Source organism: Scomber japonicus, chromosome 15 (assembly GCF_027409825.1).
Source record: "Scomber japonicus isolate fScoJap1 chromosome 15, fScoJap1.pri, whole genome shotgun sequence".
Taxonomy (NCBI): domain Eukaryota; kingdom Metazoa; phylum Chordata; class Actinopteri; order Scombriformes; family Scombridae; genus Scomber; species Scomber japonicus.
In genome coordinates, this window is record NC_070592.1 from 29,268,456 (window position 1) to 29,295,047 (window position 26,592).

The following is a 26,592-nucleotide window of genomic DNA, read 5'->3' on the forward strand; positions in this document are numbered from 1 at the left end:
TAAGTTGATTAGAGTTTCTAAATGTCGGTTTCCATTATTTTTGGGTTAATTGCCCAGTCCTAGATGGCGTGTGACGAGGATTACGTTTAAGACAGGTTGACTGTGGGGGTGACCTTGTGCGGCACCTGGCTATAAATGCAGCACAGCAATGCAGCAATGATCCACACACACACACACACACACACACACACACACACACACACACACACACACACACACACACACACACACACACACACACACACACACACACACACACACACACACACACACACACACACACACACACACACACACACACACACACACACACACACCTTATCCACTGGCTGGATTAGTCACAGCTGCACTGCCACTGACTGCTGGGCCGTTTCTACAAACTTACAGAGACACCCCCTTCTCATTTTTACTAGTCAGCACAGCATGCCCCCCCCCCCCCACACACACACACACACCCACCCACACCCCTCCTCACTCCCCCCGCTTTTATTACTTTCATTTAACATCACACAAATCAATTAAGCGGCCAGTTACAGGTATTACCCTCCCCAACTGGAACATGAATTCTTCTAATTAAGAGTTTGATTATGCAGATTTGTCTGTGCTCTCTCAGACACTCTTCACTGTGACACAGCAGCTCTACTCACTGCTTCCACATCCAAACTAGTCTGATTCAATCATAGAATACCATACATTCCTCCAACAATCCTAAAAGAATCCTGTCCATAGGCCTGTCATGATAACAACGTAGTAACATACTCCTGAGTAAGTTGTCATAAGATTTGATTGGTTTTTTTGGAAGTGCTTCTAAAAAGAAGCTGAGTTGTGTTTAAGAGCGCTGTAGAGATTGATATGTGAAGCGCTGCATATCTTTTTTGTTTAAGTTAAACAGTTGAACTTTAACTACCTTGTCTAAGAGGACTGTTGTTGGACTATAAGTTATTGGAATAAAGATTTCATTGAGGAGAAACACATTTTTAAGATAAAAAAAAAAAAGATTAAATCGATAATTGGTCATTCATTTTCCTGATGATCGATCAAGAAAATGTATTCAAATTCCCATCGCCTAGCTCTGACAGATCTCCAACTTTTATTATAATGCATTGGAGGAGTTGAATGTGAAAGCACTTCAATCCTCTTTGTGTTACTTTAACCCTTACATACAAAAACACCCCAAATGTCTTTTATAATAAACCCCACAGTTGCATGAAGTTCTGCTCATTTTCACTTTACATTAAATACATTTCCATCATTATTGCTATGTTATATTTTCATGTCTTAGGTCAAATAGGACATGATATTGTGTGATAGGAGCTAAAAAATACACTCTCTCTGCTCTCTGAAACATGAATCAAGGTTTAATCACATTTATTGATCAGTCAGATCCACTATTGATGGGTCAAAATTAACTATATAGTGGGAGGATGTAGAATATGATAAAAACACATTACAAACAGTATTTAAACAGATATGTATCTGCCAATGGGTTATCTACCAAGATGGGTTGGGTATATGGTCATGTGACTTCAGGCCAATCATTATCCCATACCGATAAGGAGGCAATGGGAGTATCCATTGAATGCCATGGGTTATACCATATTTGGTCCATACACCAAAGAAATGCAACCAAATGGGCAAAACTGGAGTTAATACAGAAGTGGCTAAAATGTAAACTACGTCTATCTCTAATGTTGCTCTACTTCCATGCATCTAAAACACACACAGTGACAGACTGCGTTGACTGTTTGGTGTATTTGAGTGTTTATATATTAGCGGCGGATCAAATGACTGCAGTACTTGTAATGTGACAGCTGCTGCGTGTAGTAATGAACCTACGGGAGAATTATCGCCTGTCTATACAAAGCTTATTAGCCTCTTCCTGCTAGCTGTTGTGGTTGTGAGGCCCACACGTTCTCTGCTCTGATCAAACCTGTCTCCAGCTGAGGAAGAAGATACAAGGTACAAAAACTGTGATGAAGCTGCTGTGTACACCACACACACACACACACACACACACACACACACACACACACACACACACACACAGCTAGAGACAAGCTGGTGGACGTAGCAGAGTTAGCAGCTATGGGGCTTGATCAACACCTTCATTAGTGTTATTAATAACACCTGTTTGTCCTGCTCTGACCAATCAAAATGTCTGCTGTGGACCAGACCTGTGCAACACTTCTAACACAGTGTGGTGCAGCTTTATCAGGACCCTGAATCTAAAGCAGCTTTATCAGGACCCTGAACCTAAAGCAGCTTTATCAGGACCCTGAACCTGAAGCAGCTTCATTAGGACCCTGAACCTGAAGCAGCTTTATGAGGACCCTGAATCTAAAGCAGCTTTATCAGGACCATGAACCTAAAGCAGCTTTATCAGGACCCTGAACCTGAAGCAGCTTTATAAGGACCCTGAATCTAAAGCAGCTTTATCAGGACCCTGAACCTGAAGCAGCTTCATTAGGACCCTGAACCTGAAGCAGCTTTATGAGGACCCTGAATCTAAAGCAGCTTTATCAGGACCATGAACCTGAAGCAGCTTTATCTGGACCCTGAATCTAAAGCAGCTTTATCAAGACCCTGAACCTGAAGCAGCTTTATCAGGCCCCTGAACCAGCTTTATCAGGACCCTGAACCTGAAGCAGCTTTATCAGGATCCTGAACCTGAAGCAGCTTTATCAGGATCCTGAACCTGAAGCAGCTTTATCAGGATCCTGAACCTGAAGCAGCTTTATCAGGATCCTGAACCTGAAGCAGCTCCATGGAATTTAGCCACAATGAATTTGACATGAAGAGTCAGCTACTTACGATGTGTTCCATTTAGCTCGGAAATTGGAAATCGGAGGTGGGAATGACATCCGGAAACCAGTTCTAGCCAGGTTAGCATTGATAGCAATACCAGTTAATAGAAACACATTTTACTATATTTTACAAACACTGTAGCAACATGTCCACAGATAGAAGTTGAACAGAAGTGCTAATAAACAGGATGTTACTACAACTTCCGCACTGTTGATGTGCAGGGCAGCCATCTGAGATTTTGAGGTTGGGGCTGGTGAGGTTCTTCTGACCTTCCGAGTCAGACATGCAACTTCAGGAGTCATTCCAGTTCAAATTTACCACTGTGAACTCTAAAATTCAAACTTCTGAGTACAAATGGAACGCACCATTAATACAATAAGATTTCAATATGCCACCAAGGTGAAGTGACACCCTTCAAGATGCCATCAGCACAATACCTTAGACTCTCTCACACACACACTGATGCTGACAGTCTACAGTCTTACTTTAGACAATCACAACAATAAACCATCAACAACACGTCTGTGGATGCATACTAATTTTGCTCTAATCTTTACAGTTCTTTTGATGTGATGGCAATATTTAAAACAGGCTTAAAGTTCCCAACTACATTTCACTTCCTGTGGCTGCTTGGAACTATTTGTATTAAATGGGGAAATACTTTGAGACTATTCTACTATTAGATTTTTAACAGATTCAATTCAGAACATTTATTTAAAGAAATGTTGGCAAGCTCTTCTCAACCCCAACCAGTCGAGGCATTAGAACACTTAAACCAGCAAGTCAGCCACAGAAAACCAACAAAGAAACGGTACACTATTTCTGTTACTGCGATCAGATAGTTCTGACATGATAACTTCTTTTGTTGGACTATATATTGTCTCAGAAATAATCGAAACAAAAAATTGTCATTTGAAGATTATTTCATACCACTGATATAATGATAGCATCATAATGGACGTGAGGAGGGGGGTTATTTACCTTTAATTCTTCTACAGTCTCCACTCAGGACGTACACAGTGAGGAATGGAGGACATTACTAGCTTAGCTAATGTGACATGTATAGCCTCTTAGCTGCTAATGTGAAGTGTGGCAATATTGAGGTCAACAGTTTAGTAACGTTTGACTCTAAACAAGCTGTTAAAGCAGATGTAAAGGAAAACAACACTTACATTAAGCCATCCGCCACTGTTATGGTCATTGTATTCTTCCTCTTCCATTAAAACATCATCTGTGATATGTCAGCGTTTCTACAACAGTTTTCCCCACAAACACTACAATACCGAGCATTCTCACATTTACACCCTCTGCAGGCTGTTTTGGAAAAGCTCCACTTTCAAGGGAGAAAAATGGCATTTTACTCTGGAGCCAGTGCCAACATGAAGAGGACTAAAATGCATTTACAAATTTGAAGCCTGCATGCTTCAGAACTCAGCGCATTAGAGTTACTTAGTTACTTTTTTGATGTAACGAGTAACCTAACACATTAGGTCCACTATTCAGTTGTTGAGAGATGGCAGTAGGGACAGCATTCACTTCATAGAAATATTCACATTATTTTGAATTTATGGGAGGAAATAAGAGCAAGAACATTCCAGTAACATGTCAGTTGTGTGTGCTGGCCTGTTGCAGTGATGTAGATGTGTTTAAAAGCCTGTATGTAGTTTATAACTTGTATGTGAGCATATGTTTGAGAAGCCACTTTAGTCCAATAAAAAGCTGTAAATGGAACATTGTGTGTGTCATTCCTGCTGTTAATGTAAAGATTTACAGCTGATGGGCCAGACTTGACTGTGTGATGATGGTACAGTCTTTTTATTTAAAGGAGGTATGGACTAAAACAACCTGAGGAATCACAAAGTAACACTGTTACTGTTCTCAGAAGGTAATGCTGGAATGGAACTAGTTACTTTATAATGGCAGTCATTTTGTAATGTAATTAGTTACTTTTAACGCAGTAACATTCCCCAACACTGACTATAATCAGTGTTGCCAACTCCTCAGTAAGGAAAGTAGCTATTGGCTGTCCTAAAAGTCGCTAGAAGTCGCTAAATGACGTCATCGTCTAATTTGCATAATTATCATGTGCATGTTATTGTAATGGACGATGTAGGAGAGAGGAATAACGTCTTGGGAGAGACAAAAAGTGAGTTAAAAAACCCTAAATATGTTAAAAACTACAAATGTGCTTTCTTATGTTGATTCTTGGTTTGTTTGTTTTTTAAAATGTAAATACATTTTGATATTTATTGTTAAATGTTAGAATATCAAATTGAATCAAAAGACTGTTATGCAGGGTGGATGTGGAGTGGTGTGGGTCTCCTCTCTGCTCTGACTGCAGCTGTGTGAGGCTACTGTGAACCTGACCGCCTGTGAGTGCTTTGGGACAGGGGAGGGGCTCAGGGCAGCACCCACTACTCGTTGAGGACAGTAACGATACGTGCTTTCACTTCAAAGTCTCCAATAACACCAGAAAAAGTCGCTAGATTTGTCGCTAGTCGCTTTTGAGGAAAAAAGTCGCTATGAGGGTTTGGAAAGTCGCCAGATTTAGCGAGAAAGTCGCCAAGTTGGCAACACTGACTATAATATATCGTAATATTGTGACTTGAGTATTGTCTTCCTGGTTTGAAGGCAGTATCATAGTAAAGTGACAATATTTATGAACCCACAGACTGTTATAGCTGTTCTATTGTCTGACTTTACTCACTGACTTGTTATATCTACATTACTGATGATTATATATCAAAAATCTCATTGTGTAAATATTCTATGAAAGCAGTGATAGTCATCCCTACAATATCATCACAATCTCAATATTGAGGTATTTCATCAAAAATAGATTTTGTCTATAGATTGATCCAACCTGTGCCAAGCTGATCAATGAATTTGGTCTGAAATGTGTTTCAGAATCAAAATGTTCCTAGACTGGATTACTGAAGTCAGCTAAAGACGTACTTCACACATAGTAATACAGGTAACACACACACACACACACACACACACACACACACACACACACACACACACACACACACACACACACACACACACACACACACACACACACACACACACACACACACACACACACACACACACACACACACACACACACCATAAACCAGCTGGAATTAAATTTCTCAAATCACTGGATTCAAATGTTCATGTTGTGCGTCTGCTGTGTTTTACTCTTCTTTTGGACCACTGACGTCTAAATTCTATCTCACTTCATGGTCAACATTAGAGAAACGTAAGTGGACACAATGCCTGACACAAACTAGGTTGCACGATGTGTCACTTGACCTTGACATGGCTCAAATTTGGAGTGATCGGGTGGGAGAAGCAGCTGTGTGCCGCTGCTCTGAACTCTCTCTAACAACTCTGCTCTTTGTAGTCTGGACGCACTCAATCGAACAAATCCAAATTCCAGACACTCGCTCCTCGAAGCCGTTCACGCTGTTGCACTCGGGTGTTCGGATGTAAAGTGATAGAGGCGGACGTCTGGAGAAAGAAGAGAGCGCTTGAGAGAGAAGTTCCAACCTGGCCAATCACAAGGAGGCTCCAGACCATCTGATTATCTAACACACTTGATTTTAATCATATATAACTTTACAATACACAGAGGTGTGTTTGGTCCATTGTGTTCACTTTCTGCCTGGTGTACACTTCTGTATATTCGCTTGAGTCAGTAACAATAATTCCCCATAATGAACCATTTCCTGTAGAGAACACTGCAGCTTTGTCCTGGCTCCATCAGGTGAATCTGCTACATCACACAGCAGAACCATCAGCTTTCAATCCCTCAACACATGCTGTTACTTCAGTCTGTGTGTGTGTGTGTGTGTGTGTGTGTGTGTGTGTGTGTGTGTGTGTGTGTGTGTGTGTGTGTGTGTGTGTGTGTGTGTGTGTGTGTGTGTGTGTGTATGTGTGTATGGAAATGTGGTTTCTAACTGGCTGGGAGGTGATCCTGACACCAGCCTTTTGTTTCTAACACGTTAAATATGGTTCTATACATGAAGCCTGAGCTGTGTGTCTACGTGTCATATAAACTGTGTTAGCAGGTAATAAACACACATATAGGATCAGCTGGAAAATTCTCTGCTGTAACCATGACCCACTGTATCATTACTAGGGCCAGACTGATAATGGATTTTTGGGGCCGATGTCGATACCGATATAAGGGGGTAAAACAATTCTGATAGACATATCGGCCAATATATTTATACACTTATAGACTATATATAAGAATACATTGTTTTTGCAATGACCCATCAAATGTGGTTATCACTTATGACAAAGATATGTAATGGAGACATATTTTACAGTTAAGGAATAAACCATAATGTATTAAATGACTTAATAATTCTCAATAACTATTAAAAAAAACAAAAAAACATGTACGTATATATAACTTGAATAAAGAAAAACAATCAAATATAAATGCTGTCTATATAACTTCTAAGAATTTTTAAAAGTACACATATTGAACAACATATACACCAATACCAGTATATCTGTGCTGCTGATATTGGCTGATAATATGGGCGGACTGATATATATGTCTGGCTCTAATTACCAGCCTCACACAGGTCACATTACAAACAGCTGTGAAAGAAAATGTGTGTCAGTTATTTTGGATTTTAAAATGAAGTGTGTAAAAAGGCTCTGGTTTAGATCCCATATCTGCCCACAGTCTTTACAGTGTGTGATCCTCACATCATGCATTATGGGATGTTTGGATTGAATATTTTACTCGTATGTCCTCACACCTTAATGTTAGGTATCTGTTAGAAATCACGTCATCACTCTTCACAGTGGTTTGATGATCTTGAGAAGAAGAACTCATGTTGAAACTTCTTCTTATATATACACAGTTATAACAGTTATTATTAGCAATAATATCTGATGACAGTTGTACAGATATTTAGCTTTTTTAAATGGTAAATTCCTAATAAATAATAACTAAGGATGTTTTTACCAAACCATGCAGCTTTTTTTTTTTTTACTTTTATAGAGAAATATATATGATTTAAACAATGTGGCCAGCACTGTGACTGAGAAGAGAACCTGATGGCTCTTAGGTCATAACAGCTATTTACTGGGAACTAGGGAGAGGTTTGCTCACACTGCCATTTAACAAAGGGTAATAATACCTGAGTAACCAGTGTCTGTCAATGCTTTTTAAAATAAAAACATGTTATTAGCGTTTAATACTACTGTCTGATGAGGATTTTCTAACCATACCAATAATAAATGGATCTACTTTAAAGTATTGTGTGTTTATCAGATCTGATTTATCTTTTTCCTCTGTGTTGTACAGCTCTGTCCAAAAACTGTTAAAAACACATCACTGAGTCACACTGCTGCACTGTGTGACATGTTCCTTCATCACACACACACACACACACACACACACACACACACACACACACACACACACACACACACACACACACACACACACACACACACACACACACACACACACACACAGTAGTTTATCTTACATCAATCCCACACAAACTGTCCTACTGCCAGAAATACTCACTAGAGCACCATATGAGGATTCATCCACCGCTGAAAATAGTCCCTGTACCTCCTGTTTGAGTAATATTTGATAAAAACTACAGTGAGCAGCTTTTTTAGGAAACTACTCTCTATAAAGAAAAAAAAGACCCTGGAATAGCAACTAGTGTCCAACCGATACTGGATTTTTGGGATGGATGTTGATCCTGATAATAGGAAGTAAAAAGATTCTGATATTCATATATCCGCCAATAATATCACAGACAGAATACCTACATACACCCTTTTTATCAATGATCCTTCAAATGTGCTTATGAAACAGTTGTGACACACATATGTAACGTAGGGATGATATTCTACACATTAACTATAAACTATCAGTGCACTAAAACTGTCAACTTCAACAGGAATGTAATTATCATTATTAACTATGAATAAAAAACAACAACAAAAGGACATATGTAAGTACATATTTAACATGGATTAAGAAAAAGTATCAAATGTATTTATTATTATTTATTCAGTATTCATTTGGTCTGAAAATGTCAAACTAGTGAAAAATGTGCGTCACAGTTTGACAAAGCCTGAGGTGACATTTACAAATGTCTGCACCAACAGTCCCATACAAACAAAGTGCAACCAGTACACTTTTGGTATTTTTGCTCAAAAAATGTCTAACTGATGATCAGAAGATTTATTTCGTGTCCATAAACTAAATAAACTCAGTGTTCCAACCCTAAACAGCAGTTTGACAGACAGACGGGTTAAAATGTGTGTCTTCTCATTGGATTTGCTGACAAAAGAAAAAAAAATTGAATAGACAGATCATCTTTATCTCCCATAGATGGAAATGTGTTCCACAGCCTGCACACCATGGAACACACCTACCAATGGAACTCTGCCAAAATAAAATACAGTACACACAATTAACTAAATCTATTAAAAATTCATAGCTGTATGTAGCTTTTTAATAGCCTTCAATAGCTTCTACACAAAGATTTATGAGAAGCTCTTAAAAGGCAGAGACAAAAATGGAAATGTCAATATCTTCATTTCCATGACAACATGGGCAAAATACATCTGTCGATGAAGACCATGTGATGATTGAAAGCTCAAGAACAGCTATCACCATTTCAAAGAAACCAATCCAAAAAAAAAGTCTATCTTGAACCCGCCTCCTGTCAGGAGCTGGACCAATCAATCAAGCTTACAGGTCTGCATTATGCATGGTTGAGATTTATAAAGTCTGCGTCAGAACGTCAGGAATGATTATTACTGACACATCAATGCATCAGGATTTATGATACATTTATTTAGACTTTTCAAAGGCCATTAGGGTGTGTGTGTGTGTGTGTGTGTGTGTGTCACATGTACCAGCCAGTGTTAAGATTAATATGCACTGTAAAAAATAAAAGTATCTTAAAATCTCCACACAATCAATGTCCTTCCACACATCCACTCTGTCAATAACTCTGTATTACTTCAACTAGGTAAATAAACTGATCAATTGTGCTTAAACCCATCAAACATATCCATCAAAAACTACACACTACTACATCACAGGTTCTATAAAAACCTGTCAGAATACTCTGCTAGTCTTCATCGGTATGCTGCTGGGGGCTGCCAGGGGACCCGGAGCTGGAAATAGGAAGAGGAAGGACTCCATCATTGAGAATACTACAGTTCATTCACACTCTTCAACAGCAGGGACCTTTCATTCATACAGACCCACTATCATGATGTGAGTGGAGGGCTGAGTGTATCAAGGTCTGCCAACTTTTTCAGAACTGAAAAAAGGATGTGGGGCTTACACTTTTTTTTTTTTCGTGTGTGACTTCCATGCTGAGATGAAAATGTGTGAAGTGAGCTTCATGTTCCAAAGAGGAGAAACAAACAGCTGGTTGAAACTGATACACTGCATGAGGAGGACGAGTGAAAGGAGGAGGAAGGGGGGTGGGGGTGGGGGGGTGTAGGTTCCAAAGCAATGACAACCGCTTTCCTACCGCCTGTCAAACTTTTCATTTTCACACTTTTCATGTGACAAAAATTTGACTTTTTAAAAGATGCTGCAATCCACAAAACTACAATATATCTAAACTATATCATCAAATAACATCTAATCTCTGCTCATGTAATGTCACCATCTATTCACCTCATCTATTATCTCCATCAGCAAGACTGTGTGTGTGTATGTGTGTGAGTGTCTATGTGTGTTCAAATCTATTTACAGATTACAATATAAACTCAAAGACAGTGATAACAGTCATCTGTGAATCCATCTGCATGTGACTCATGTAAATGTTGGGGAGCAGTGCAGCAGCAGAGGAGGAGAGGGAGGAGAGGAGAGGCCAATTCTGGTCAACAGACACGAAACGAGCTCCTGTAAACTGCAGAATAATAGGCAGCACACATTAAATATTGATCTCCGTTTGGTCTCTAACGTCATCCAGACATCTACCTCCGTTTATCCGCCGCTCAGGAAACAATCAACCGCCCGGCCTGAATAAAGCCTTGCCCTTACAGTAAAATGTTGGTTATGCTGTCAGGCGCCAGGCAGCCATTTAGGTGCATATGGAGCCAGTTGAGTCTCTACGTAAATGGCTGATGCATTTCGAATTTTTCTTCCTAATTGCTGAGAGGCATCAGCAGCCGCCGGCCTCCTCCCAGCGCGTTTTTTAATCCGCAACTTCAAACCTCTTTTGCTTCAATAAAAAAAAAACCTTCTAACATCTCATCTGGTCGCGATGCTCTTTTTAAAAAAAGCGAGCATTATATTTGGAGGAGCCTGGCTCATTCTCCAGTCTGAGTTAACCCCTAGAGACTCTGGATCAAACAATGAAACGGATTGGAGGCATTCCGCACAACGTTTCCATCACAATGCAATCACAACATCTCCGTTAACACTTGGGTTTTTTTATGAACACGTAAACTGAAGCGTCGGGTTTATGACATGTACTAATGTTTCTGCTCAAACTCCAGACCTTTAAATGTAAATGAACAGTTCGAGGCGACGGCTGCTGGTCGCCAACATGTCAGCCCGCATCAATAAATAGCAAAGCAAAGCCGCTCTATTGTCTATCAGAATATCCACCGGTAGAGAAACGACACAACAACTAGCCGCCCTGCCGCCACACGAATCCCGCCGGTGCCGTTTCAAAACATCCCCAAGCCGCAAAGCCAGGCCTCACGCACATCCTCGGACTTACCTGTGTCTCCTTTCGCCTCAGTGTGTACCGTCTCCGGGTTCACGGTCCGGTCCTGACGCGCTGCAGTGGCTCCTCACCACCAGTCCCCGGCACCGGCAGGCAGCACTGAGCCTCTGATTGGGCCTCGGCAGACGGTCACCCCCTCGATGCAGCCAGACAGGACGCTCATTGGCCAAGCAGTCGTTCCGTGCAGCCCAGACAGACAGCTGATTGGTTGTTCGTCTCTCTAGCAAATCCAGACAGATAGCCGATTGGTCCTCCGGCGCTTGTCGTTGGTGGCACTCAGACAGCTTATTGGCCAGTCATTTCCGCGGCGGAGACAGAAAGACAGCTGATTGGTTGGTAGTAGTGTTGTTGTCTGTGTCTGGACGGAGAGCCATGTTAACTCCGATGGACAGAAGAAACAATGTGTTCGTTTACATTCCGTGTAGTAACCGGGTTATTACAGGAATCCTGCATCATTTCTCTAACACGGTGTATACCGGCTTCACTGACTGCAGGCAGGGATTCAAAGAAACGTGCTTGCCGCATTTCTGCTGGAGAAGCATGTTTTCTTGTTATATCTTGTTTTTAACGGCGTGTTAATGCACGCATGTGCATGACAAAGACCCAAGACAAGGCGTGCATATCTATGACAGCAGTGCAGATGGGTGATAGGAAACGTCATCACACCTATCCAAAATAATGCAACCCCTAACAGTTGTCTGCACTCACTACTGTCACTACCCGTCCTGACAAAGAGACCCTGCAGCTTGCTCTGTCACACACTTCACACATGCCACGGTTCAAAAGTACTGTCAGAGGTAGAAGAAGAAGAAGAAGAAGCTGATAACCGATGAGCTGTATGCAAATGCAGCTTTTATTGTTACCAGGTTATTACAGCGCATGTAGCGTTATCCTGACTTAACCTCATTTCTTCTATAGCCCTCAAGTTTGCGTAAACGTAGACAGTAACGATATAAACTAATAGGCTTGCAACGAATCAGGTCGACGCTCTCAGTATGACTCCATTGTTAATTACCCTAGCTGCTCCAGCTCCTCATTAAAACACAGAGTAACTTCATGTTTAGATTTTTTTTAAACTGAACGGTTGATTTGTTTTAATATATTTCCATCTCTGATAGTAGTATCACCAACAACATGCAAATGGACCTTCTGACCTACTTTGCATACTGAAAAATTCAATGATTTATCTTCTAGCCTGTAGGGCATTTTTACATCTAAATGTGTGTGCAGCAGCAACTGCATGATCCTGTACATGAGGTGATCCTTTGCTTTCCCATTTCAGTCCTGTCACTAAGCAGAGACTGCTTTACAGGTCACTGCTGCTGTATCATACTGTTTCTGTGCATGTCATGTGGTTCATGTGTGGCTTTATTTACCTACATGAGGGTCAAATTCATCCACACACTATTTTTGGAATTGAAAGCAGTTTTTTCTGCTGTCTTGTAAACCACAATGTGACCTGTAGATAGGACATTGTCATCTGAAGACACAGCCATGCAATGCTCTAATTTCACATTTCAGTCTCCTTGTTTACAGGCTAAAGACAATGAATGAAGTTAGACATTGCTGGTAGCAGCTGTTTTTATTCACCACCATGCAGACTGAGCCCTCTAGTGGCTCCATATATGTTAACAAGTGTACAGTGTGAGTGTTGGTATTGTTACAATGCTAATTGTAGCTCATATTTAGAAAGATATTCCATATTTCCATATTTAGAGCCTGTAGATTTAGTTCCCTGTAGACTTGTCCAGGCAGAAGCACCAGAATACTGGGCCCATAGCTGCAACTAATAGCACAGTTAATAAATCATTGAGTAATTGTGTATGATGATCAGGTGTTCATAACCCTTCAGCAAGACCCTCGTTTTATCTTTTTAACTCTTAAGTTTATCTGGTATATCACTCCAGTGAAGTATGACCTCTGACCTCTGAGCTGCAGAGCAAAACTGACCAATGAGATCTAACTGCAGTCTTGATGGATTGTTCTAAAGACCTTTAAAGACTTATTAACATTTATGATTGCAGATGACCCACTGTTACGATACAGTTGGCTTATTAAAAGTGAGAAGCTGTAATAAGGTCATTGATAAAGGCACATCATTTATTAATGATTTTATTAATATTAGTATTCCACCAGGGGCATTTTCACTGCTTCAAGCTTTTAGATTTCAAGCCATGTAGGCAGGTAGGCTGAAGGCTGAAGAGGGCCCATTTACCCCTGAAGATCCTACTCAGCTATTACAGTAGCATGGAGCATCTTATAGTGGGTGGGGACATATTTTATTGCTTATCCACACACAATAAAAAAACAGCCTGCTTCATTTATGGTTAATTAAAAGTGTTTTTGGGCAACTTACCATTTTCTGTTCACTTATTTCTGTTTGTGTGGAGTTGATCTGTTCTGGTGCAAAAGGCTAACATAGTGGAATTAAAACAGTTTTAGTCACTTACTTAGACATTTAGTAACATGCAGTGTTCAAACAGCATGGAACAACATCATTTTAATAACCCTGCCTGTTTTAATGATTGAAAACACTGCTTTAGTTATTTATGACATACTTTAAAAAAATAAAAATCTTTTTAGCAACTTGTACTATCTTGGAATGCCAGTAAACATTGTTTACTCGTAACACTGTATCCATCCACCCAGCATGTCTGTGCATGCCATGGCACAACCTCATGAAGACAATAATACTCATAGAAGCTGCATACAGTTACTGAACACAGCTGTTGTTCATCAAGAAATAGTTACAGCAGATAACTGTGTGTGTGTGTGTGTGTGTGTGTGTGTGTGTGTGTGTGTGTGTGTATTCTTGTAAACAAAGCATATACAACATGTTGATCAGTGAGCTTTTTACAGATGTTAGATGCTCTCTTACATTTAATACAGAGCCAGGCTAGCTGTTTCCTCCTGCTTCCAGTCTTTATGCTAAGCTAGGCTAACCTGAATCCAGCTCTATACTGCACAAACACACTTGAGACTGATCCATCCATCTGACGATCTCACTCACAAAGGAAAATGAAGACGTGTGATTTCTGACCAGTTAAGTGTGTGTTGGTCACAGGTTGTCATTAGTTTTAATGGAAGCCAGGATCATATGTGCTATTATTCACATGCTCCTGCCTTTGATAAGCAGGTGATCTCTCTCTACTCTCTAGTACCTGCATGCTGTCATTACTGATGTCACAGTGGGTGCAGAGCTGAGCAGAGGTAAACACAGAGGCGTGGTGGTAGCAAACAGAGCCTTCATTAGGATGGCTCTCTGAGGACACAGAGAATAGTCTGGGAGTTGATGATCCTGGGTGAACAAAAGAACATCCAACCTGGCTGTAATATTTATCACACAGAGGTCCAGCAGGCAGAGACTAGAGGAAGAGAAAGGCAGGAGTGGCTCACAGTAATCATCGCAAAATAGGCTCATGTTCAGAATGATGCTTTCTGACCGATGACAAGATCACAGCGGCCTGATGGGAGAATATGGCAGAGGGGACGGATGGGGAAACAGCTTGTCCAGCATGTCACTGAGAGCTGAGCAAAATGCAGTGACTCATCATCCTTACTGTGTACATGCAGAGTAAGACACAAGCAGAGAGTCTGGACACTCTTTGATTTCTAAGCTTATTACTGAATAGCAGAATTAAAGGTAAGATGAGGGGAATACATGTATACATACATCAGGCACTGCTTAAAGTGCTGTGTCAAACTCATTTCATTCAAGGGCCACATCACTAGAAAGATGGAAGGATGGAAGGAAAAGAGGGATGACAAGGAAGAGAATACGGGAAGGAAGGAAGGAAGGGAAGAGAAGACTGATGGAAGGAAAGAAGGGAAGATATATGCAAGGGAAGGGAAGGGAAGGAAGGAAGGAAAAGAAGACCAGAAAGAAGGAAGGAAAAGAAGACAGGGAGGAAGGGAGGAAGAAAGGTAGGAAGGACAGACGGAAGGAAGGAAAAGAGGAAGAAGGAAACTGAGCCGGATTGGACCTCTTGGCGGGCCGGTTCTGGCCCACGGGTCGTATGTTTGACACCCCTGGCTTAGAGGATAAGTACACAAATTTACATTTGTGTCTAAACAGTCAGCTGTCCATGTGAGCAGTGAAGGAGGTTTTCTTTGCTATCTTTTAACATAGAGGTTAAGAACATGAATGTGTGTATATAGAGAGTTCAAAGAAGATAAAGAAGAGTCCTCTATAAAGTGGAAGTTGAGCTCTTTCTTTTCCGCTTAGCAGAGGTTTGAACTTGAATCCTATCATGTGGACACAAGTCAGTCTCGAGTCACGACTTCACTTACAGACTTTTGACTTGGAATGACTAAATATCCTCCCCAGTTCCACAGAGTGCAAACATCAATAGAACCTCTGCACTGCACTGCAAATAACTGCAGCCTGAGTCTACAGAGCAGAATGAGCTGGAGTGACGACAACTTCCATCATAAATTTGCCCTGTTACAGCAGCAGCAGCCCTGAAGCTTTTTATTGTTGCTGCTAGTTGAAGCTGGAGCATACAGTATCCTGACTGTCACCAACATGACTCAACCTCTCTGAAGCTCATGGGAAATAGCATGTACCATTTTGATGGCATGTACCACTGCCAGGTAAAGCTGGTTAGGACAGTATATACTCTATAAATAGCCTGCAGCCCACCACTGAGCCCACTCACCAATGAGGTACAACTGTTACATCATTATGTGCTGAACCCCCTAATTTACACTATATGTTTTCAATATAATCATTCTGCACCCATTTAAAGACAATACTTACCACTGAACACAGAGAGACGTAAAAGCTAGGACCTAATCACAACAATAGTCATCTCAAGTCACTTTACACATAGAGCAGGTCTAGACTGTACTCTTTGATTTAATTTAAAGAGACCCAACATTCCCACATGAGCAGCACTTGGTGACAGCAACAATATTTTGAATGAGAGTTTTTAAGGTATTTAAATTAAATGAGATCTTGCTAATACCAGTCACCAACATTTAGCTGGTAACCCTTTAAAGTCCCTCAGAGGAACACGTGTCCCTAACTTCAAGCTGTGTTCACTCCAGTAGTGAGAACACAAAGCCAACTATAGCATCCAGATGTTTAAGGTGGTGGGAGCATCAGCATCCAGGATAATCTCTATAATCCAGTGTGGACAATATGGTAGACGATATGTTTTCTGTTTTGAAAAGAGAAACAAAAAATTCAACTTTTTGAATTTTTGAATTAGACATTCAACATGTTTGTTAAAAAAACACACAAACTTTATTTATTGTCACCATTTAATTGTATGTAATTTGCGCATGTAATATAAACTACATAGTGATAACATTTTTTTGTCAACATAATAATGTGATTAGGTGTGTCACCCAGTGATACAACATTAAGACAGTTCATTAACATAAACATGTGTTAAATTTAAATCAAAATACAATATTTACAGTACAGATTTAACCCTCACATACTGTTCATAGACTAACTCATAATTAGTCTCTACACCAATTTACATTCATAAATTCCCCATCAGTCATTAATAAATGTTTAATTAATCATTCTGTTTGATTAATCTTATGGAAAAAAGGAGAACATTTTATAGACTATGAAGAATACAACATGTTTGAATGCTGATTTATTATTATTATTATTATTATTATTTTTACTATAGGTCATATTAGGAAAGGTCCAGCTAAAAGTATATGGTGTTTTTAAAGCTCTCAAATGTAATAATGAGTCTGACCATGAACATTATGTAAGGGTTCAATTGTTCAACCAACAACAACAACAACAACAACAACAACAACAACAACAACAACAACAACAACAACCAAACATATTAAAGATGTTTGAATATATTTTAAGGCTATATATAAAAGAAACATGTTTTTTATATGACAGAACATTCAAATATTTATTTTCTCTCTTGGATCCTATCAGCATTTAACTAAGCATTTTTTTAATTTATGAAAAGTGCAAGAATTCAACGTCTTACTGCTTACACTTCCTTCACAAACTACAAAATAAAACCAAAATGAAAAGAAAACATATTGAGAGAGTTCTGAAGGGTTATGCAATATGTCTCCACATGAGAACATAGTGTTGATTGTGAATGGGAGTGTGCAGTGTGTTGGATGACTCGATGTGCATTATTTTTGCAGCTGCTTTGTGCTGCATATCAGAATCAGCTTTCTTCTAATATTTACATGTGTTTTAATATTGATTTAATAACTTTATTTATATGTATTTTAAACACAGTAGGCTTAATCATTAGGAATTGAAAGTCTAAATGTCTCAGTACGGATATTAGAAAGCTCATGTCTGGGCTCTCTCTCTGTCTCTGTCATATCATATGTCAGTATTGACATGGAGCAGGTGTGACAGAGGCAGGCACACTGAGGTATCTCATTACTCAGAAAATACAGAATCATGACTGTAAGTGAATTATAGACACACTCATACCTGCTTCCTCCTCTCTCCTGCTGCATCACTGTGTCTGCAGCCACTTCTGAAGATACATTTAATCTGGACTTTCAATCTGTTCAGCACTGTTTCCCATCTATCGAATACTGCACAGGATTATATTCAGCCTGCATATACAGTAAGCTTCAAAGATAACACATACACACTTTTGTCTTTATATCCTTGTGAGGACACTCATGGAGATAATGCATACCCTAGCTGAAGACAAATCACAAATCACAACAAAGTCATCTCAAGGCACTTTACAGATAGAGCAGGTTCTAAACCGAACTCTTCAGGTTTAATTTACACTAAAACTAAACCTAAACCCAAGTCTAACTTTAACCTCAAAACAAAGTATGGAACCTAAAATTGTCCTTTGAAGATGTAAGGACTGGGAACATTGTTTTCCTCACAACACAGAAATGTCCTCAGAACACTGGTTTGCGATGAAATTGGTTCCCTCAAAGATAGAAAGACATGTACACTCACACACACCTACACACCCACACACACACACACACACACACACACACACACACACACAGACAGATGTAATTTTCCTGGCTCAGCGTGTGTTCTGTCATTACTGGCATTCATTTACAGTAATTATAGTGAAGTGTACACACTGTATGTGCAGTATACAGTCATTTGGTGGTTTGATGTATTCTGTAGTATAAGACTATATTTGTCATGAATCAGATGTTTTACCTTTTGAATTTCCAGCACTGTCTACATTTCACATATGTATTGATTTTAAACAGTTATATATTATTGATCTTTTTAACTGAAACATTGAACAGGGTCACTATAATAATAATAATAAGAAGAAGAATAACTGACACTAACTAAGGTACAGAAAGGCTGGATCTTTCATGCAGCTCTTCTCTCCTCAGCCCTACACAAAGAGCCCACACATGCACTGGAAATTTCCCAGGATGTCTCTCTGTCACAAAGGTGGCTACCGCTGCAACACCCTACACGTCACCCACCTTAATTAACCAATGAGCATTGGTCCTTGCGGCTCCTTTGCTCGCGCTAAAAATATTCACAGTAGAAGGCAGAGCTCGTGGCCACAGGCGGGAGGATGGATGCAATTAAATAATAATAGCAACACATTGATCAGATTTGGTCATTGGTTTATCAGATCGTAAAAAAAGTGTGCGCGTGAATCAGCTGGAGGACAGAGAGCAGTGAAAGTGATGCTTCAGCACGTTGGACAGCTCCGCTCTGTAACAGGATTCCGTCAGGTTCTCATCAGCTCACTGACAGCACAGAGATAAGATCAGCCTCCAGGTAAAAATACTGCAGCCTGTGAGTGAGTGTGTGTGTGTGTGTGTGTGTGTGTGTGTGTGTGTGTGTGTGTGATGATAGATACGGCTTAGTGTGTTTAAGTGAGAATCAGTGTATGTATGTGTAAACTGTGTTAGGAGAGGGATGAGGGCGCGACGCAAGTAATGCAGTCCAATCCATGGAGCTGAAAAGGAGGGAAAAATTAAAGAAAGAGCAGAATGCAAGATTTATGTGGCACGTATTTGGTTTTATTGCAGGAAAAATATGTGTGTGTGTGTGTGTGTGTGTGTGTGTGTGTGTGTGTGTGTGTGTGTGTGTGTCATATTGGTACACCTGTACGTTTCAATAGGTTTAATGAATACAGAATCAGTGCTTGTACAGTTCTTTGGTGCAGGACCACACGTTGAGTCCCGGCTGAGCGCCAGCAGGGGGCGCACCTGCACCGCCTGTCGCTGCAGTTTTAAAGGCTCATTCCGCTCTTTCCTGTCTGTGGCAGCTCTTTACACATTGCATACTCATCACTGCCGACCACAAGCTTTTGTGCTCTACTTTCCTCAGTTAGTTTTTTTTGAAGCAGACATTAGTGTTATAATGCTCAGCTGCTTGGTAACTGATCACAGAGAACATCAGGACATGTTACTTATATGAGGATAAATTGATTTGAGTATTGACCAGTCTTTGTTTGTTCTTTAACATCACTTTTAAAGTTGATCTGGATCTGTTGTCATAGCAACAAGTCATTAAGTGCAAGCCTGCTAACATACAGCTGCATCATAACCAAGACTTGTCAAGCTGAATCTCTAACATTAAGCTGTTTTCAGATATAAATGAGATTAAAATTGTCAAATAATTTAACAGATATTTCGATTTTTTCAAGTGTCTTCTGGCCTGTGTCATGTCATCAACATCACATATAGTCATTTAGTAACTTTATATGCACACCAGTGTCCCTGTCATCAGTGTTATCATGCGTCTATCATATGCATGATATGATATAACAATAAGAAACATGGTTTTTAATCGCTATATGACTAATAATACTGTGCAGATCTCTTATCATCTGTTTGAATGTCTATCTGACTTTCACTTCTAGATGATTTTTGTTTATTTTTTTTAACATTCTACATTTTCTAATGTTCAGAAAGCAACACATAAACCTGCATTAAAGTTGTTTAAATGAATTGAGTTGTTTTACAGCTGATAGAGAGCACAGCCTGCTTAACATTCACCTGGTTTCCTGTAGTATTTAGTATAGTGTCCTGCTGTATTAATTCATAGTGAGAGGATGTTAATGTGGATCTGTTGTGGCAGAATGATTAAGCTGTGTGTAGATCATTGTTTTATTTATGGTATCTCTTGTGACTGGAGTTAAGAACATACCTGTGTCACACACATGCACAGTTTTCAGTCACTTAGATGACCTGGTCATTCATATTTATGTATGTATGATTTATATTCAGTAGTGTGAGCAAATAAACTGCAACTCATTTGCAATCAATTTATCACTGGCAGTGAGTGCCTGCATGGTGAGAGTGCATTTACTTAACAGTGAAATTGCCATTCTAAATGTTAATGTTACAGAGCACCCTGTGCCAAAGAACGTTTCTTTTTTTAACGATTTGTTTTTGGGCTTTTTGCCTTTATTTTGATAGTAGATGGCATACAGGCTGACTGGAAATATGGAGAGAGAGAGCGAGAGAGGGGAATGACCTGCAGCAAAGGTCCCTTGAAGGAATCAAACCAGGCATGCTGCCATTACGTGGCATGCGCGGTAACCACTCGACTACAAGGCACTCCAAAAAAAAAAATTAAAGCCATGTAGATCATCAAGATCTTTTAGTGTAATGTTCAGACTTTAATTTTCACAGTAAAAAGTTCAGAGAGTTGTTAAATAAAACCAGTTCACTGAAAGAAAGGATCAACTCAAATTTAGTTTGGAATACAATGAGCAAAACAGATACATCAAATGTATCCTATTTATGATGATGTGATGGTAGCATTAGTTATTCAATTATTCAATTTTGATGAGAATGTGTCATTTCAGCATTAAAATGTACGATGTACTCACATTAAAGGCATACATTAAATACAGTCTGGCTGAAAACAGTATTTTAGTTAAATTTGAGTTGAAGTGGGATGCCTGGCAAACTCATCATATTGACATGATGATGTCACAGTCACATCAAATCAAACCATTCATAGAGCAGATGATAATCTACACTTTGCTGTGCTCAGTATCAGATTCTTGTTTTTCTGTCTCTCTCAGGATGACAGCAAACCTGTCTCTGTGGGTTCCCACACCTGCATATCCTCTACAGAATGGCTCCATCTTCTCCCTTGCTTCCCCCTCTCCTCCACCCTGGAAGGCTCCATCCTTCACCATAGCTGCCCGCTGCCGTGTAGCTGCCACGCTGGTGCTGTTTGTTTTTGCTGCTGTCAGCAACCTGTCAGTCCTGATCAGCGTGTGCTGGGGGCGTGGTTATCGCCTGGCGGCCCACCTGCGCCCGCTCATTGCCAGCTTGGCATCAGCTGATCTGGTGATGACGTTTGTGGTGATGCCGCTGGATGCTATTTGGAACATTACAGTGCAGTGGTATGCTGGGGACATCATGTGTAAACTGCTTTGCTTCCTCAAGCTCTTTGCCATGCACTCAGCAGCATTCATACTGGTGGTGGTGAGTCTGGACCGATATCGTGCCATCCTTCACCCTCTGGATTCACTTGATGCTGGACTCAGGAACAAACGCATGCTGCTGGTGGCCTGGACCCTGAGTCTGCTGCTGGCATCTCCACAGGTACAGTAAGGTCTATGTCACACACTGAGCTTCAGGTTACAGTCTTTATCATTTTCACTCACTGGTATTGAGCCTGAGAGCACATGTTCAACACAAGACTGGACCTTCAGTCAGACATACATTTCTCATTTTTTCACCTGATAATGTGGAAATGTAAGTATGGTTCCACATAGAATGTGTGCAACAGCTGAAAGAATTTCAGCCTTCAGCTTGCAATCTATCAGCCATCAAAATACTGAATAATCTCATGTGACATGTGAAACTAGACACGACACACATGTATTCTTCACTTTTGTGGATTTCATGTCAAATAGAAATCCTTATATTTAATGCAACAGCTCCCTGGTATTACATTTATTGCTGGTGGTTGGTAGATCTAGTAAATTATGTTTGTTTTCAAAAAAGACACTAATTACAGAGCTGTTAAATGTATCACTGTCCTGCATCACTGTCATGCAAAACTCACACATTTAAGTCACTGAGCAGCTCATAAAATGTTACACGGGTGAATGTTGGAAATACAAACTCTCCAGATGGTAGGAATTCTTCTTAGTGACATATAGTGCAAAGCCAACATCAGGCAGGTGTAAAATAACACAAAACAACAAATCACTCCAGACAAGAAATGGCCATGTAAAATCAAATATGGGACAGGGTTTATCGGCCTTGCTCACTGGCTGGAACTCTGTTACAGCTGGCTGAGAGACAGAACAACAACAGTAAAGCCTCCTCCATAAAGCTTCTGGCAAAGCAGCGGTAGCAGTTAGAGCACCCTCCGTCCTGATGATACATGATGGAGGATACAGGGATATATAGTATGAAAGTTCTGGATCAGAGCTATAAAATAACCTTACTGACATGTAACAAGTAATTAAATGTATTATTCTTATACATAGGAAGCACACTCATGACTCACTCTGCCTGTTGCTCAGCTCCAAGCCCACCAGTCCTTATTAAAGATGTGCATCGTTAAAAAGAATCCACAAATGTAGTGACACATTTTAAAAAGTCTCAGTAATTTCCTAAAACATCTGGTCAGTATAGTTTTTAACATGTTACTACCACAGGAGGAAACAGGAGGAAAAAGTGTATTTGTTGAGGACATGTGTTGCTATAGTGAGCATTGCGTGTGTGTGTGTGTATGTGTATTTGGGGGGGGGGGGGGGGGGGGGGGGGGGCTGAGTCACAATAAACTACAGTGTGTGTGTGTGTGTGTGTGTGTGTGTGTGTGTGTGTGTGTGTGTTCATTCTAATGAAGAAACATGTCACTAAGCACAACAGTGTGGCTCATTTATGTGTTTTTAACAGTTTTGGGACAAAAACAGAGCTCTATGACACAGGAATACGATATATGATGGTTTATATGCACACACAACACTTCTAAGTAGAATGGGTCTGCCCATGAGATGTAAACATGACATACAAGATGACGAAAACACATCACTATAATTACCCTTTAAAAAGTCCGTAGTAGTAATTATTAGAATTAGAATCATACAGTCTTGTCCTGTTATGAAGTCAGACACACTCTTCACACTACTGCTGTATCTTTCTTTCTTGTAATTCACCCACAGCACTGCCATTGACAACCATTTAATGCATAGTAGCTGAACTCAATGTTGTAGATTCATACACTAAGTTAATAACCAACCAACCAGTGCAGCCACAGCATCATGCTGACATAAGCATGGTTAACACACTAACTGTCTACTTTAGCTTCATTAACCTTTGACTCTCATTCCAGAAGAGTCACTAACGTGATTGGTATTGTATAACTGGGACACTCTGAGTTGCATTAAATGACTTTAATGCACAAGGAGTCAAAGAACCACCTTCATTACACGGTTCTTTGTTTTGTTTGTTTAATATAAACAAATATAATCTTTGTTTGTATTTTTCTGTGACTGCATGATATTCATCCTTCATCTTTACACTCTTCATCCTCAGCTGTTCATCTTTCGGGCCATTAAAGCTGATGGAGTGGACTTCACTCAGTGTGTGACCCATGGAAGTTTCCTGCATCGCTGGCAGGAGACGGCATACAACATGTTTCACTTTGTGACGCTGTATGTCTTCCCTCTGCTTGTCATGACTTTCTGCTACACTCGTATCCTCATCGAGGTCAATGGGCAGATGCACAAGAGCAAAGGTGTGTAACTTCTGAACACTGTGATCTCTGGAGGGAGTCAAGAATCTGGAGAGAGACACTTTTCACCAACAATGCACAGAACTGCTGATAGTTTAAAGGATTAGTCCAGTGTTTTACACCTTGGGTTTCACTTTTTGTACATCTATCTTGATAATGGTAACACTGTAGACATCATCAGTTTCCAGAAGCACATTTACCCTGTAGATAGTTTTCCTGTTGAGTAATTGACTGTAACTGTAAATGAGGACACAGAAACTCAGGATGTATTGAAGTCTTCAAAAAGTGTCAAATACATAAAGACTGACTTCATACACTGAAGTAATGTTACTATAAATTCAAAGTCGAACTTTCTCTTATTTTCTGAGATGTTGTCTCTCAGCAGGATATTTAGAGATAAAGGGTCTGATCACATCACTACTGTTCTGTAACTATCGACCAACATGCTAGAACTACACAACTCAGGCACAAGATTTCTCCAACACAACTGGCTTACAAACACTGCTGACTCCACATTCTTTCAAAGGTCAGCACTGTTGAGATAGTTTGCTATTGTTCATGTCAATTCACCAAATTTAACTTGAAATATTTGAGCAGATTTACTTCTTTGCTTGTACCTTTGGAGTGGGTACAGTTTTTTGTTTTGTTTTTATAATTCTAAAATCTCTTCAGCAAATCCATATATTAACACACATTTTTCTGCCTTGTCAAAAGACTTACAGATTTGGGTGTGTTCTAGTAGGAGTGGAGCACCATGGATTGTGTGTGTGTGAATCACTTCCAAATAAAGTGGTTAATATATTGTTGGCTAGCTTCCATCCTGTCTGATCTTTTGATTGCTTATTATATTCTTTTTGGTGTTATCATGGTGTTCCCAGATCTTGTGATTACTTTTGTGAGTGCAATGTATAAGTAATAGAAATGTTGGACAAAACTAATATAAGACCCAAGGTGTATAAACTGAAATTATCCTTTAAATCTCTGTAAGTAGTTTCACACTATACCTCCCTCCAGCTGTAAGAGGCATTTTAAAATAGTATTTTAACAATAGTATTTTGTGTGTGTCCTTGGAGAAAGTTGGGTGGCATCCAGGTATGTAATTGCTGCTGTTGATTTTTTAAAAATTGTGTAAAATAGTCATGTTCACTGGCTCCTTTTTCTAATCACCATTCATCAGGACAGTAATGACAACCCCCGACAAGCTATTCAGCATCTCTCATCAATGTACAGGTTCAGTGTTTTGCATGTGATACTACAGCAAACATACAAAACATGAACAAAGACTTTCATTATATAAAACTATGTGGGTATATTCACATTAGAGATCTTAATACATAATTCTGTTTTTTTGAAAGCACCAGTTTTGTGTTGATGGTTCACATTCATGTATCAGTAAACACGGCTGAGGTCAAAAACAGCCACACATGCACAACTTTAACTGTAATGTGAGAATAACAGAATAACAACAATAACATCAAAATATAAAGATGGAGGACATGGCGATACTAGCATCTGGTTACAATGAGCTCCTCCCAGTTTGGCTTGAATAGAATGTGCAAAATTTAGAATTGTCGAACTTTGTGCCCTCAGTGAAAAGGCAGCCAAACACCTACACCCTAAACTAGATCATCCCTATCTCCTCAATATAACAACAAGTTATGGCGATGATGAACTATTTGCATCCATGTAAATGTATGATTTCTTATATTTGAGCTTTTGTCCATGTGGTGTATTTTGCAGATGGTGAGCACTGTCTGAGACGTAGTGGAACAGACATGATACCCAAAGCACGCATGAAGACCCTCAAGATGACCATTGTGATTGTTAGCTCCTTCGTCATCTGTTGGACACCTTACTACCTCCTGGGGATCTGGTACTGGTTCCAACCAGCTATGATCAAGCACACACCAGAGTATGTGCACCACATACTGTTTATCTTTGGCAACCTGAATACATGCTGTGACCCGGTCATCTACGGTTTCTACACTCCCTCTTTCCGGGCCGACCTCTCTGATGTGGTGGCGTGCTGCTGCGGTCGCCGAAACAGCAACGCCTCACCTCGATCTGTGGATCGTCTGTCAGGTCGATGTGGAGGAGCCGCTGGGGAGATGGAGTCTGATCTGAGCTCAAACCAGCACAGTGGGAACCCTGGATAGACAGAGGGTGGTCTGACTCTTGTTACAATATACCTAATGTCCTTAACGCAGGTGTTTGATGCTCAAGGGAATCTATGAGTATATTACTGGATGGTGAACAACTTTGGCTTTCTTGCTCTTTAGAACTACAGTTTGTTCAAAAGTTGACAGCCAGAAACATCCTGAACACAGCAAAACAATAAGACATTACAACTAGAGGGCCACCACACACTGCTAGTGG

General features: G+C 40.0%; 2 protein-coding genes across 3 annotated transcripts in view; one reads left to right on the top strand and one right to left on the bottom strand.

Annotated features, from left to right (window-relative positions):
• Positions 1-11,627, bottom strand: part of gatad2b (GATA zinc finger domain containing 2B) — a 44,937-nt gene extending 33,310 nt beyond the window's left edge. For both annotated transcript variants that reach the window (XM_053333760.1, XM_053333759.1), the window contains exon 1: positions 11,538-11,627. The gene's annotated coding sequence lies outside the window, so the exon portion shown is untranslated. The remainder of the gene's footprint in view (positions 1-11,537) is intronic.
• A 9,915-nt stretch (positions 11,628-21,542) lies between these two features.
• Positions 21,543-26,372, top strand: LOC128373634 (gonadotropin-releasing hormone II receptor-like). Its single transcript, XM_053333770.1, has 3 exons — positions 21,543-22,070; positions 24,018-24,219; positions 25,957-26,372. Exons 1-3 carry the CDS (start codon positions 21,543-21,545, stop codon positions 26,370-26,372), a joined length of 1,146 nt encoding a protein of 381 aa, XP_053189745.1.
• Positions 26,373-26,592: the final 220 nt, after the last annotated feature.